Raw genomic sequence first — 14,754 nt, 5'->3', positions numbered from 1 at the left:
GATCACAGCATTCAAGTCAATGCTGAGTATTATTACTGCTGTCATCTTTGCCGATTTGATAGGCTGAGAAATAAAACTAGTATTATTTAAATTTTTTCTTGTTTCCCAACTTTGAAAAAATGTAACTAAAGAAATGTAACAGGGTTATTTTTAATAATACTAAGAATAGAAAATGTTACATTAACCAACAGCATTAAAGACAGCTGGAATAGTTATTAATCAAAGAAAACAAGATTCCTCCATTTAATTTTTTGATTAAGCTAGAAGATGGGCATTTTCTTATTTTACAGATGGGCAAACAGGTTTATAAAGAGGTTACGTAACTTGTCTAAAGTCATACAAATGAACAAAGCAAGGATTCAACCTGAGAATCATCTAACTTCAAATATGGTTAATATCCTGTCCCCTGTATTACATCACATCAATACTGCATATTACAACATAAAAGAAGAGATAAAATGTAATTGGTATTGTTATGAAATCCTTCACCTAAAGAACTCAAAAAATAACTGCATTCTTTTTGGGGAAAAAAAATTTTTAAATGGGAAGAAACTTCTAAGTTGTTTATATTACGTACTATGTACCATATACTTCAATCAAGTACACAGAATTATAAATAATACAACTGTGACGGGTGCCTGGGTGACTCGGTCAGTTAAGCGTCTAACTCTAGATTGTGGCTCAGGTCATGATCTCACGGTCATGGGATCAAGTCCTACGTCGAGGTCCACACTGAGCTTGGGATTCTCTCTGTCTCCTTCTCTCTCTACCCCTCCCCAGCTCCTGCTCTCTCTCTCAAAATAAATAAACATTTTTTTTTAAATAATATACCTGTGGGACTTTAGAAAGTATTGGTAACAGATGTTTTCTTTTAACTTACTTTACTATGTTCCATACCTAAAGAGCATTTTGTCTTTTCATCTTTTCCTTTCATCCTGAACAAGAAGTGCCTCATTTGGATCAAATAAAATTACATAAAACATAACTATAACTTCTACATTTTATATAGGAATAAAACAATCAAGATACACATTTAGTAAGTCATAAAAATAAATATATATACTATAGTATTCTTAGCTCCAAATAACCAAAGGCTGAATTACACCCACCTTTCCTCCACCTCTGATAAATACTGACAAGATGAACAAACCTGGGTTTTGTTTTGTTTTTTGACACAGTAAATTTTAATTTCCATAATATCAAAGTGTTTTATTTTATTTTTTTAATATGAAATTTATTGTCAAACTGGTTTCCATACAACACCCAGGGCTCATCCCAAAAGGTGCCCTCCTCAATACCCATCACCCACCCTCCCCTCCCTCCCACCCCCATCAACCCTCAGTTTATTCTCAGTTTTTAACAGTCTCTTATGGTTTGGCTCCCTCCCTCTCTGACTTTTTTTTTTTGCCCCTTCTCCTCCCTCATGGTCTTCCGTTAAGTTTCTCAGGATCCACATAAGAGTGAAAACATATGGTATCTGTCTTTCTCTGTATGGCTTATTTCACTTAGCATAACACTCTCCAGTTCCATCCACGTTGCTACAAAAGGCCAGATTTCATTCTTTCTCATTGCCAAGTAGTATTCCATTGTGTATACAAACCACAATTTCTTTATCCATTCATCAGTTGATGGACATTTAGCCTCTTTCCATAATTTGACTATTGTTGAAAGTGCTGCTATCAACATTGGGGTACAAGTGCCCCTATGCATCAGCACTCCTGTATCCCTTGGGTAAATTCCTAGCAGTGCTATTGCTGAGTCATAGGGTAGATCTATTTTTAATTTTTTGAGGAACCTCCACACTGTTTTCCAGAGCAGCTGCACCAGCTTGCATTCCCACCAACAGTGCAAGAGGGTTCCCGTTTCTCCGCATCCTCTCCAGCATCTATAGTCTCCTGATTTGTTCATTTTAGTCACTCTGACTGGCGTGAGGTGGTATCTCAATGTGGTTTTGATTTGTATTTCCCTGATGAGGAGTGACATTGAGCATCTTTCCATGTGCTGGTTGGCCATCTGGATGTCTTCTTTAGAGAAGTGTCTATTCATGTTTTCTGCCCATTTCTTCACTGGCTTATTTGTTTTTCGGGTGTGGAGTTTGGTGAGCTCTTTATAGATTTTGATACTAGCCCTCTGTCTGATATATATTTGCAAATATCTTTTCCCATTCCATTGGTTGCCTTTTAGTGTTGTTGTTTCCTTTGCAGTGCAGAAGCTTTTTATCTTCATGAGGTCTCAATAGTTCATTTATGCTTGTAATTCCCTTGCCTTTGGGGATGTGTCAAGTAGGAAATTGCTGCGGCTGAGGTCAGAGAGGTTTTTTCCTGCTTTCTCCTCTAGGGTTTTGATGGTTTCCTGTCTCACATTCAGGTCCTTCATCCTTTTGGAGTTTATTTTTGTGAATGGTGTGAGAAAGTGGTCTAGTTTCAATCTTCTGCATGTTGCTGTCCAGTTCTCCCAGCACCATTTGTTAAAGAGACTGTCTTTTTTCCATTGGATGTTCTTTCCTGCTTTGTCAAAGATTAGTTGGCCATACATTTGTGAGTCCAGTTCTGGAGTCTCTATTCTATTCCATTGGTCTATGTGTCTGTTTTTGTGCCAATACCATGCTGTCTTGGTGATTACAGCTTTGTAGTAGAGGCTAAAGTCGGGGATTGTGATGCCTCCCACTTTGGTCGTCTTCTTCAATATTACTTTGGCTATTCAGGGTCTTTTGTGGTTCCATACAAATTTTAGGATTGTTTGTTCTAGCTTGGAGAAGAATGCTGGTGCAATTTTGATTGGGATTGCATTGAATGTGTAGATAGCTTTGGGTAGTATTGCCATTTTAATAATATTTATTCTTCCAATCCATCAGCATGCAATGTTTTTCCATTTCCTTGTATCTTCTTTAATTTCCTTCAAAAGGTTTCTATAGTTTTCAGCCTACAGATCTTTTACATCTTTGGTTAGGTTTATTCCTAGGTATTTTATGCGTCTTGGTGCAATTGTGAATGGGATCAGTTTCTTTATTTGTCTTTCTGTTGCTTCATTATTAGTGTATAAGAATGCAACTGATTTCTGTACATTGATTTTGTATCCTGCAACTTTGCTGAATTCATGTATCAGTTCTAGCAGACTTTTGATGGAGTCTATCGGGTTTTCCATGAATAATATGTCATCTGCAAAAAGTGAAAGACTGACTTCATCTTTGCCAATTTTGATGCCTTCGATTCCCTTTTCTTTTCTGATTGCTGATGCTAGAACTTCCAACACTATGTTAAACAACAGCAGTGAGAGTGGACATCCCTGTCGTGTTCCTGATCTCAGGGGGAAAGCTCTCAGTTTTGCCCCATTGAGGATGATAAAAGCTGGGGTTTTTTAAGTATTTTTTAAATTTTTTATTCTTTTTAATGTTTATTTATTTTTGAGAGAGAGAGAGAGACAGAGTATGAACAGGGGAAGAGCAGAGACAGGGGGAGACACAGACTCCGAAGCAGGCTCCAGGCCCTGAGCTGTCAGCACAGAGCCCGATACAGGGCTCGGACTCACAACCACGAGGTCATGACCTGAGCCGAAGTCAGACGCCCAAGCAACTGAGCCACTCAGGCACCCTATTATTTATTTATCTTTGAGAGAGAGAGAGAAAGAGACAGACAGACAGACAGACAGACAGACAGAGGACAAGTGGGGAAGGGGCAGAAAGAGAGAGAGATACAGGATCTGAAGCAGGCTCCAGGCTCTGAACAGTCACCACAGAGCCCAACGTGGGGCTCAAACTCAAGAACCGTGAGATGGTGACCTGAGCTGAAGTCGGGCACTCAACTGACTGAGCCATCCCACATGCCCCAACAAGCTGTTTTTAATGCAAATTCCATCTTGGTAAAATATAATTTTACTATCAGGAATGATTAATCCTGATATACAAATAAAAATTAAGTAGAAACTACTGACTAGTAGGTTAATATATTGTACAGGATGCATAAAGGATGTTAAAACTAAGGTTCTTCCCTAAAACCTCAATCTGTTAATAGTTTGTTTCTGCTTGTAATTGCTGAGACTTTTTCCCTTTAGAACACATCTTTGATTTACATGTTAATATTAAGATTCAGTAAACCTGAGCAACATCACTTCTAAAATATAGGATGAATCACCATTTTTCATGTACAATAAAGAGAAGTCTCTACTGATGCCTACTGATCTCAAGTGCTTAATCACACCTGAAGGTTTTGTCTTTAGACATTCCTAATTTTAAACCAGCTACATGGGTCATAACTTTGTCACTGTGACCTCCAAAAAGCAACGATTTCTACAAGGATGGTTCATTTTCTTTACCGCTCATCACATCCACTTTACCATCCATCAGCAGCCTACAACAATGGGACGTGCAATGTCCTCCATGAAGTCTGAGCGCACATGAGCCTGTGAAAGTTAGCCAACAAAGACAGCTATATGCTGTATAGCACTAATAGCCTCCCCGCTAAAGAATTATGGCTCCACTTTTATGAACTTCCATCAAAAAAATGCATTCTGCTCTCTCTCTAAAAATAAACTTTCAAAAAATACAGATTTAATTACTCAGCGATCAAAAAGAATGAAATCTTGTGATTTGCAACAATTGGATGGAACTAGAGTGTATTATGCTAAGCAAAATAAGTCAGAGAAAGACAAATATCATATGATTTCACTCATATGTGGAATTTAAGAAACAAAACAGATGAACATGGGGAAGGGAAGCAAAAGTAAGATGAAAACAGAGGGCGCCAAACCTTAAGAGACTCTTAATTACAGAGAACAAACTGAGGACTGCTGGAGGGGAGGTGGGTCGGGGGAGGGGCTAAATGGATGACGGGCATTGAGGACACTTGTTGGGATGAGCACTGGTTGTTAGATGTAAGTGATGAATCACTAAATTATATTCCTAAAACCATTCTTACACTATCTGTTAACTAACTTGTATTTAAATTCAAAAAAGAAATGCATTCTGGAAAGAAAGGTATTCAAACTCAGCACTTCTAGGTTATTTTATACATTAACCAAATTATCATTACATTAAAATGTAAATTAGTAATGTCATAAATTCCTAAAGTGCCTGAAATGTTTGTAATAAATAAATGTTCTGATAAAACACACAGACGATTTTTCACAAGAGAAAGGTTCTCAATCGTCCTCAGTTAATTAGCTGATTTTCTTTATACTTCCTGTTCACATCCTTCTGCCTGATCAAGTCCTCAAGTATTCTGCCTGATGTTACCAATTTCTGCCACTGCTTTTGCATACCTCTTCATGTTACGTCCATACATTCAAAACAATTCCTTTGGAAATGCTATTTTACTCACCTTAAATCATCTCTCACTTACTTTACCCGCTTTAAACGAAAAACTTTAAAAGGCATTTGACTTTCCATTTTCAGGCTTCTCTTATTCTGAACATTCGTCTTTACATAACACTTAATAATTTAATCCTTGTAGCATGACAGAGAGCAAGCTGTCTTGATAGTGGATGCTTAAGTTCATTTTGCCCACACTTTGCTTACTTATTTTTGACAGAGCACAAGTGGGGGAGGGGCAGAGAGAGAGGGAGACACAGAATCGGAAGCAGGTTCCAGGCTCTGAGCTGTCAGCACAGAGCCCAATGCAGGGCTTGAACCCACGAACCATGAGATCATGACCTGAGCCCCAAAGTCAGCCACTTCACCAACAAGCCACCCAGGTACCCCTAAATATTAAGTTTTAACTCTCTAGTTACAGTTAATTTAGTAAATATATTTTAATAGGCATAGTGATTTTTCCACTGTACATACCATGTACACAGTCTAGTAAACAAACATTAATTACTGCACAGTTTCAGGAAAAGACGCTAAACCCAAGCCCACCATAACTACCATTTTCACAACCCAAAGCAATCCTAACTCCCAGAATATAAGAACTTCAACCTAAGGAGGAGATTGTTTTAGAAGTTATTCTTCTTTTAAAAAGTGTAAAAAGATTATGAAGTTATAAAAAATTTATAGATCAAAAATCAATTTATAAAAAACCTTAGAGGAAAAGCTTCATAGAGATTCTTCTAATAATATTTTAATATCTAATCTCTAAAATATTTAAGCATGCCTAAAAGCTGAAAGAGGAACTATAATGACATAAGGTTTTACTGTTTTGCTTTATTAAAAATGGTCATAAAATAACTGCCTCCAAATACTTTAATATTTTTAACAAACGATTAAAGAATATAAAAGTACAGTAAATATGGTACTCTGAAATCATCCTCGAGAACACAACAGGAAAGCAAAATTTGTAAGTCTATGTTCTCTGGGAGTTCAATCATATTATTAAGGTTCACTTACCAATTAAGCACTTTAAGATGCTAGAATTAGTCTGTCATCTCTCATTTGTATTAGAAATATTTTTCTGTTTATCATGTCTTTTTAACTGTGTTTAAAGTATTTCTTGCCATTCATACAGAAGCCAACAAAACTAATGCCCTCCCACTGGACAACTGTTCTAAGTTACACAAATTGAAAATAAAGGTAATCTGAAAGAAAAAATGGCCAAACAAAAATACTAAAAATAAAGTTTATTAAAGAAAACTTTGTGGGGCACCTGGGTGACTTAGTTGGTTGAGCATCCAACTCTTGATTTCAGTTCGGGTCATGATCTCACAGTTTGTGGAATGGAGCCTTGCATGGGACTCTGGGTTGACAGTGCAGAGCCTGCTTAGGATTCTCTCTCTCCTTCTCTCTCTGCCCCTACCCCGCTCAGGCTCACTAACTCTTTCTCTCTCTTAAAATAAATAAACATTTTTATCGTTTTTTTTTATGTTTATTTATTTCTGAGACAGAGAGAGACAGAGCATGAGTGGGAGAGGGGCAGAAAGAGAGGGAGACACAGAATCAGAAGCAGGCTCCAGGCTCTGAGCTGTCAGCACAGAGCCCGACGCAGGGCTCGAACTCACAAACCGTGAGATCATGACCTGAGCTGAAGTCGGTCGCTCCACCGACTGAGCCACCCAGGCACCCCTAAATAAACATTTTTAAAATAAAAAAAAAAAACTTGCAATAATTTTAAAATGTAGTTCTTCAGATAACACAGGTATATCTAAGAACACAATACAAAATCCCATCAAAGAGTCATGTACATATAGAACCTTGTTTATGATATTTTGGACTTATTTTATGTTCCTACCTGATCTACCCCTTTCATCTCCTAGCTTTTGTTAGTTATTTCTGCTTTTCATCTTTTATAATATTTAAGTAGCACTCCATGACCATAATTTCCACATTTAGTCACAGTCCTACAGGTGTGTGTGTGTGTGTGTATGTGTGTGTGTGTGTGTGTGTATGAGAGAGCGAGTGTCAGTGCCCTCTCCACCAATGGCCCCGTTACCACTCTAAGCCGCTACCATCCCTCCTCTGGGTTAGTGTCAGCCTCCCAGCTTCCATCATGCCACCTACGGTTCTGGAGACAGCTGCTACTAGGATCTTCTCAAATTTAAATCACATCATGTTACTCTTCCACTCAAAATCCACCACCAGCTTCCTTGCTCATTTAGGTTAAGCTCCTCAGTCTACAAAGCTCTATTTGAGCTTGAGTCTGAATATCCTTCTGATCTCATCTCCTACCACCATTCTTCATTCATCCTGTTGCAGCCACATTGACCTCTGGTTGCCTTTCAAACATGGCCCTGACAACTAAGTGCCTTTGCATTTCTTTTCCTCTCTTGCCAGAATGCTCTTCCCTGAGATACCTATATGGCTGACTGTGACAGTTAACTCAGTACTCTGGCCAAATGTTAGTCAGAGGGGGAGCCTTCTCTGACCGTCGGATCTAATGGAGCATCTCCACTCCTGCCTACCTCTGCCCTCTTATCCTATTTTATGTTTCCTCACCACACTGACTGTTGCCCCCTGCAGAATATCTTTGTTTTCTGTCCACTCCACTCTACTAGAATGTGTTCCATGAGGACAGGGTTTCTGTCTTATTCACTGCCATGTCATTTTTATGCAGTCATATTTACAGATTTCCTTCTTTATAAGTTCGAAATTATGTCTCTTCTTGGAGAAAATCTTCTCTACTCCAAAGTTTTAAGGAAATGCTTTACTAAAAACATGGGCTATAAAAAAAAATCACACTTTTTGGTTACATAGCATTACTAATTTTTATAAATAAATCATTTGTCAAACCTAAAATTCAATTCCTTAAAAACACTTACATGTCTAAGAAGTAATTCTAGAAGCCAGTTTAGAAGTTCTACTGATGAGTTTTTCCTTTGTTCCTTCAATAACTTATTTAAAAAATGTATGATGTCTATTAGCAGTTTCTCATCTTCAGTGCAAGCAGGAAGCACTTGTAGAAACCTACAATACAAACAGACAATTTTCATGGTTTCTAGCTCTTTACAGTAAGTGGTGTGCTGACAAATACTTAACAACCAGGTAAGGAATGGGATGATTTGCTGTGTTCGCCAATTCCCAGAGTGGAAATCTTTCCCCGTGGCTGAACGCAAGCCACCAACACATCACGCCCTTGTGGAGAGACGCACACCAGCACACCAGCACACAGCATTTCCACAGCACAGATACAACAGATAGGAACAACTGCATGAACACAAGTATCAGCAAAAGGTTGTAAAATAATCAGGAAGTGATGACATCACCTCCACTCTTCTTATAATACATTTAACTGTAAATTTATACAATTTCGTTTTTAAGAATGGCTGTGTTTTAACAACTTACAAGAATCCTGAAATTCAGCTGCCAGCTCTCTCACAGAGGTACTGGCTGATCCCAGCACCCCACTGGAAAAGGCGAATTAGACCTCTGAATTGTGAGAGATACATTTCGAGTTCACATTTCGGAAATTCATTTAACCTTGCATTTTGCAAATGGCACATGTTATGTTTAATAGAAAGTTATACATCTGAGACTAAATCCACAAGAAGATTAAAATGTAAAACTGCTGGCAATGGCTGCTTGTCAGTCTTACTTGTTTCAAATGCAGCCATCTGCTACCAGTTAAACATGTTAAATTTATAAGCTAGAGCCTTCCCAATAACTACTAAAGGATCTCCACATGGCAATCAACTTCATGAAATTCAGAATAAAAAGAAAAATGAGGTAATTTTCTTAAGAACAAAACAAAAGCAAAACAAAACAAAACAGCCCACGGCAGGTGTCCCAAACCTATTAATCAATCGCTGATGTCTCGGCTCTTTTACAATGTGAACAGAACATTCACTTTGTTCATCCAGGTCTATCCTAATCGTCTACTTTTGTAAGATGGCAAAATGTTCTATGATAGGATATAAAAACCGTGTTGTTTATTATTAGTTCCAAAAGGCAGTGATTCAGGAAATTTTTCTCTTTTGCTACTGTTAGACATTTATTACAGATAATAAAAATCACAGAGTCTTTCTTACAGAGAAAACATATCTCTAATGACAGTAACGAGAAGAATGTGTGCTCTTATCTTCAAAGATGTGGAGATAAACCCAAAAACAACTCATTCCTGGCCTTCAAAACTGGCGGCCTTGAGCTGTATGCACTGACCTGTTCAGTGTAGTGTGCCAGGCCAAGGACTTCAAGGTCAGCCCACAGGGGCCGGTGCCGCTCTTTAAAGACAATCTGTCATTCAGAAGATAAAAACTCATTCTCGTGATGGCAGCCCTCACTTCCCTGTGGGCTGCAGCCTCGACCACGGAATGGAGACAGTCCCTCAGGCCACTAGCTGTGTGCGTCACCTTCAGAGCAAGGGTATCCTCTGTGGATAGTTTCAACGTGTCTGAACACCTAAATAAACAGAAACAGAGGAAGAGCAACATAAGGCTATTTAAATAAAAGCTCACATTTATGTTTATTATAAACTCTCTCCAAAAAAATTCCATATTATCTTCATTTTACTTTTTTTTAAGTTTTTTTTTTTTTTTAACATTTCTGAGAGACACAGAGACAGAGTGCGAGCAGAGAAAGAGCAGAGAGAGAGAGAGAGAGAGATGGAGACACAGAATCCAAAGCAAGCTCCAGGATCCAAGGTGTCAGAATAGAGCCTGACGCGGGGCTGGAACTCATGGACCGTGAGATCATGACCCAAGCCAAAGTCGGACACCTAACTGACGGAGACACTCAGGCGCCCCTATGTTATCTCCATTTTAAAGGCTGACTCATGGCCAAAAGAAAATCTGATATATATGTCAATATTAGAGTTTTACACTAGCATCCTGTTTCTATTGACATTTTCCTGCTTACAGAAATATAATTTTCATGCAAATAAGAAAGTCCTGACAGATCAGAATATCAGGATATTCAAAGTAATCTTCATCACAATAATGGTAACAACATTTATACATATACATACTGAACTTTTACTCTAAACCAGAGAACTTTTCCTAGTGACTTATATCCATTAATTAACCAAACTTTCTATAATCTCTAAAACAGCACAGAGCACGTACTTTTTAAATTTCCTTATGTGATGGTTTTTAAAAAGTAATGCACACATGTAATCTTTAAAACAGAGTAAAAATTATAATCTTCAGTGAAAAAGCAGAATCAGATGATAGTAAGTAAAAAAGCCACTTGCCCTAAAAGAAAAAGAAAACCTACCTAGTTACTTGTAATTAGTTAAATATGGGGATGCCTGGGGGTGGCTCAGTCAGTTAAGTGTCTGACTTCGGTTCAGGTCACAATCTCACGGTTCTTGAGTTCGAGTCCTGCGTCAGGCTCTATGCTGACAGCTCGGAGCCTGGAGCCTGCTTAGGACTCTGTGTCTCCTTCTCTCCCTGCCCCTCCCTGGCTCGCACTCTGTATTTCTAGCTCGCTCGCTCGCTCTCTCTTTCTCAAAAATAAACAAACATTAAAAAAATTTTTTTATTTAATTAAATATGAATGCTTTTTCAACTAAATGTAACAGCTTACTCTTTGATTTTAGGTTCGGAATTCATTTGCTTCAAAAGATTTTCACTCCCATGATACCAGGACAAGTTCCAAGCTATTCTCAGCATGTCTGAGACCGGCTTCAAGGCCAAACAATCAGCAGATAATGGCAAAACTATGGAGTAAGGACTCACAGCATGGTGGCCAACTACATGCACTGGTAGATGATACCTAAAGAAAATGTATACAAACAGTTACAAACTTTGAAATTCTTAAACACTACTAACACAGGTGAGCTACAAATGCCGGCTCCCTCTATGTCTCCCAATAATACGGAGCTCGCTCTCACGGCCCCTAGTTTGAACAGTTAGCATGCTGTCTATAGTATTCCAATTATTCTTTTGCCATCCTCTAAATTCCCAAAAACACCTTCCAAAGTCTCTCCTGAAGACTTACCTGATTCTGTGTTGTATGAGAGTTGTTTGCAGAGATAACTAATGCCCTCTCAAGTCAAGGCCTGTGGCTACAGTGAGCCACATAAAATGCTGCAGCCAGAACATGAGTGTCTACTTTATACCAAACACTGTATATTATTTACCATTTGTTCAGTTACATGGCGTGGCAGTGACACCCATTTTACAGATGATCAAAATGAGTTTTAAAGAGGCTAAATGAATTGCCTTATGTTCACAGCAGTCATTGAATGACAAAAATCACAACTTAATATTTTCACTTGAGAACGTAACTGTATCACCAATAAACCCAATCACTATGTGTCACCAAGAGGACCCAGAAATATTTTAGATATAAGAACAGACTCAATAGCAAGATCTCTTAAACCAGTCCAAGCTAATTTAACAGCATTTAACAGGACAGCAAGGACTAGCATGTTCAGATGTTAAAAAATAGTTTTCCTAAAATACATATACCAAACCCCTAATTCACAGAGTTGTGACTCACATTAGATAAATACAATTGGGTAAGATTTCTAAGGGGAACCTTTACTGTGCTTTTTCATTTCATACTTTAAAAAAACAAGCTAAGAGAGAGTTCTACAAACAAATGAGGCTGAATAATCTAAGAAAATATTTGTGAAAAATTGAAATTTTCCACAAAAGTAACCAAGATTCCTTAGACAAATGGCTAACACCAGGTCTGAGAGAGGGAAATGAAAGGTGATTCTTGGACATCTCTCTGTGCCAGAGTGCAAGAAAACACTAACAGACTCATAGGGCCTGCCGGAAGGGCAGAGCTCAATTGAAAGGACTTGCACCGAACAAAAAAAGGCAAGGCAATCAACCAATGGGGACTTCTTTAGTAAGTTAGAAAACAAACTGCAAATTAAGCCTAAAGAACACAGAAGGAAGAAAGGAATAAAAGGCACAAGTAATTAATGCATCACAACCAGTTTGAAAAACCACATCTACCAGAGGGGCAACACGTTTTAAAATAACAAAATTACTGTGAGTAAAGGCATAAGAAAACCCTTTCTTCTTCTCTATGGATGAATTTTATCTTGAGCTAAGACAACCAAATAGATATGGAATGTCAACAATATTACTAAGCTGCTTTTTTTGCTTATAGTAAAAGTGATTCCCACACCTGGGCTGGGAAGTATGGGAATAAACTATGAATGCATAATGGGAAGCCAGACCTCTGAGCACCCCTGAGTGCTGTGGCTCTTACAAGTGACACATCTCGTGGGGCCCTGGAAATTATGCCTACGGCACACTTAACTAGACACCGTATCCCCTATTAGCACACAGGTCTTCTAAGCCAAGACAGGTCTCGGCAACGACACATGCAATCTCATTCCAAGCATGACCTACTGTAGCTCTCTGAGTTTGATGACTTAGCCAAATCTAAAGACCATAAAGAGTGGGTGATGTCTACAAACAAGGAATTTGACTCTTTTAAGAATACATCTAAAAGGAACTCTTGTGTACTATCCCAGGAGACATACATGTTTACAGGAGTGGATACAGGAACAAAAACCCAGAATCAATCCAAATGCCTTCTGACCGGAGAATGAATAAGTTGTGGCAAATTAACAGTAGAATATCATACAGCAGTGAAAGTGATTATACTATAGGTAATAATATCTACCAAGCTATGGAACGTTATTTTTAAATTAATCATAGTTTTATTAAGACATATTTACTTATCTTTAAAATACACAGATTTTCAGTCTATATATATAGCTTGATGAATTCTTCCATTTGTATTCATTTGTATGGCCACCACTCAGAATAAAATACAGAACATTTCCATCCCTTTAGAAAGTCTCTTTGTTCCCTTTTCTTGTCAATTACTCTCTTTGCCCTCCTCTTAAGAGATAACTACCATTTTGGAGAAATTGGATCATGTCACAGAATTATTTTTTAATTTTCTTAGATGTGATCATGTATAATATAGTGGTTACATAGAAGAATGCTCTTAATTTAAGGAGGTACATGGTGGAATAACTAGAAAGGAAGTAAAATTATGTCTGAAACTTATTTTCAAATGCATCAGAGGAAAAATTACATACAAATAAATAAACACACTGAGGGAGACAGAAAAGCAACTAAGCCTGTGTGTTAACAACTGCTGAATCTAGACTGGAGAGTGAGCACATTTGTTCACTGGATAGTCCTTTCAACCTCTCTGAACATCTGAACCACATCCAGATTTGGAGTGCTGGTGATGAGAACGTGTGTTTACTGAACTCTCCAAAGCACCACTGTAAGGGAACATTAAAACACTACAAATCATGTGATTTAAATACCAGATGAAAACCGTGACAACTTATAGATTTTGGTTTCCCTTTCTGTAACATTTTACCTTCAAAAAAATTAAAAAAATAAATCACTTACCTTCTAAAAACTGAAACAGGCAAACTGAAGACTGGTGGTGAAGAAGGTTTATCAGAAGGATTAAGAGACCTAGTTCATTAAACACACACACACACACACACACACACACACACACACACACACACACACACAAAAGGAAAGAAACAACTGAGTAAACCATGGTTTCATCTGACAAATATAATTTGCTCCTCGACTGAAACTCCAATCAAGAGTTGCAATTGGTTCTATCATTTGTAGAGTTAGTCCATGTTTGCTACCACCTGGATTTGCTTCTGAAGAGTAAATGATGCTTTTCTTCAGGAAGTCGTACAATAAATGATTCATGTAACGTGGGCACTGCACTGGCAGGTCAATCTGAGCCCCTCCCACTTGATCCTGCTCAAGGTCAGTGCTAATCAGATATATTATCATCTTAACATCTTCCCAAAAGCTTTTTAATAAAATACTAAAGAAAAAACACATAAAATTGAAAGTATACACTAAAAAAGGTATTGGCAAAAATCACTGCAGTCGTTTTTAAATTTTATGCTCAGTAGTTAAAAAATAAGAGTTCAGGGGACTTTTTGAGCCAATGGGCTTTTTTTGTTGTTGTTGTTTTTTTAAATATATGAAGTTTACTGTCAAAGTGGTTTCCATACAACACCCAGCGCTCATCCCAAAAGATGCCCTCTTCGATACCCATCACCCACCCTCCCCTCCCTCCCACCCCCTATCAGCCCTCAGTTTGTTCTCATTTTTTAAGAGTCTCTTATGCTTGAGCCAATGGGCTTTTTGATACTGCTTGCTCAAACCAAAATGGGAAGCATAAGCTTCATATTCAGAAATTTCTATGCATTGCTATGACTGCATCAGAAACTTTAAAATTGAGTAAAAAACTTTTAGGGCGCCTAGGTGGCTCAGTCCGTTAAGCGTCCGACTTCGGCTAAGGTCATGATCTCACAGTTCATGAGTTTGAGCCCCGCGTCGGGCTCTGTGCTGACGGTTCAGAGCCTGGAGCCTGCCTTGGATTCTGTGTCTCCCTCTCTCTGCCCCTCCCTGCTCACGCTCTGTCTCTCT

General features: G+C 38.2%; 1 protein-coding gene across 1 annotated transcript in view; it reads right to left on the bottom strand.

The window, feature by feature from the left end:
• RTTN (rotatin) overlaps positions 1-14,754 on the bottom strand; it is a 169,158-nt gene that overhangs the window by 92,950 nt on the left and 61,454 nt on the right. The window contains exons 23-26 of the mRNA XM_047086363.1: positions 13,699-13,767; positions 10,886-11,074; positions 9,521-9,760; positions 8,185-8,329 (exon numbers count right to left, since the gene is read on the bottom strand). Coding sequence (XP_046942319.1) covers positions 8,185-8,329; positions 9,521-9,760; positions 10,886-11,074; positions 13,699-13,767 — 643 coding nt within the window. The remainder of the gene's footprint in view (positions 1-8,184; positions 8,330-9,520; positions 9,761-10,885; positions 11,075-13,698; positions 13,768-14,754) is intronic.

The sequence above is a fragment of the Lynx rufus genome, unplaced genomic scaffold (genome assembly GCF_022079265.1).
Source record: "Lynx rufus isolate CCGP_SWC_20201006 ecotype Redwood Valley unplaced genomic scaffold, mLynRuf1.p SCAF_20, whole genome shotgun sequence".
Lineage (NCBI taxonomy): Eukaryota > Metazoa > Chordata > Mammalia > Carnivora > Felidae > Lynx > Lynx rufus.
The sequence above is the reverse complement of the archived record's forward strand: the minus strand, read 5'-3'. Positions and strand labels throughout refer to the sequence as shown.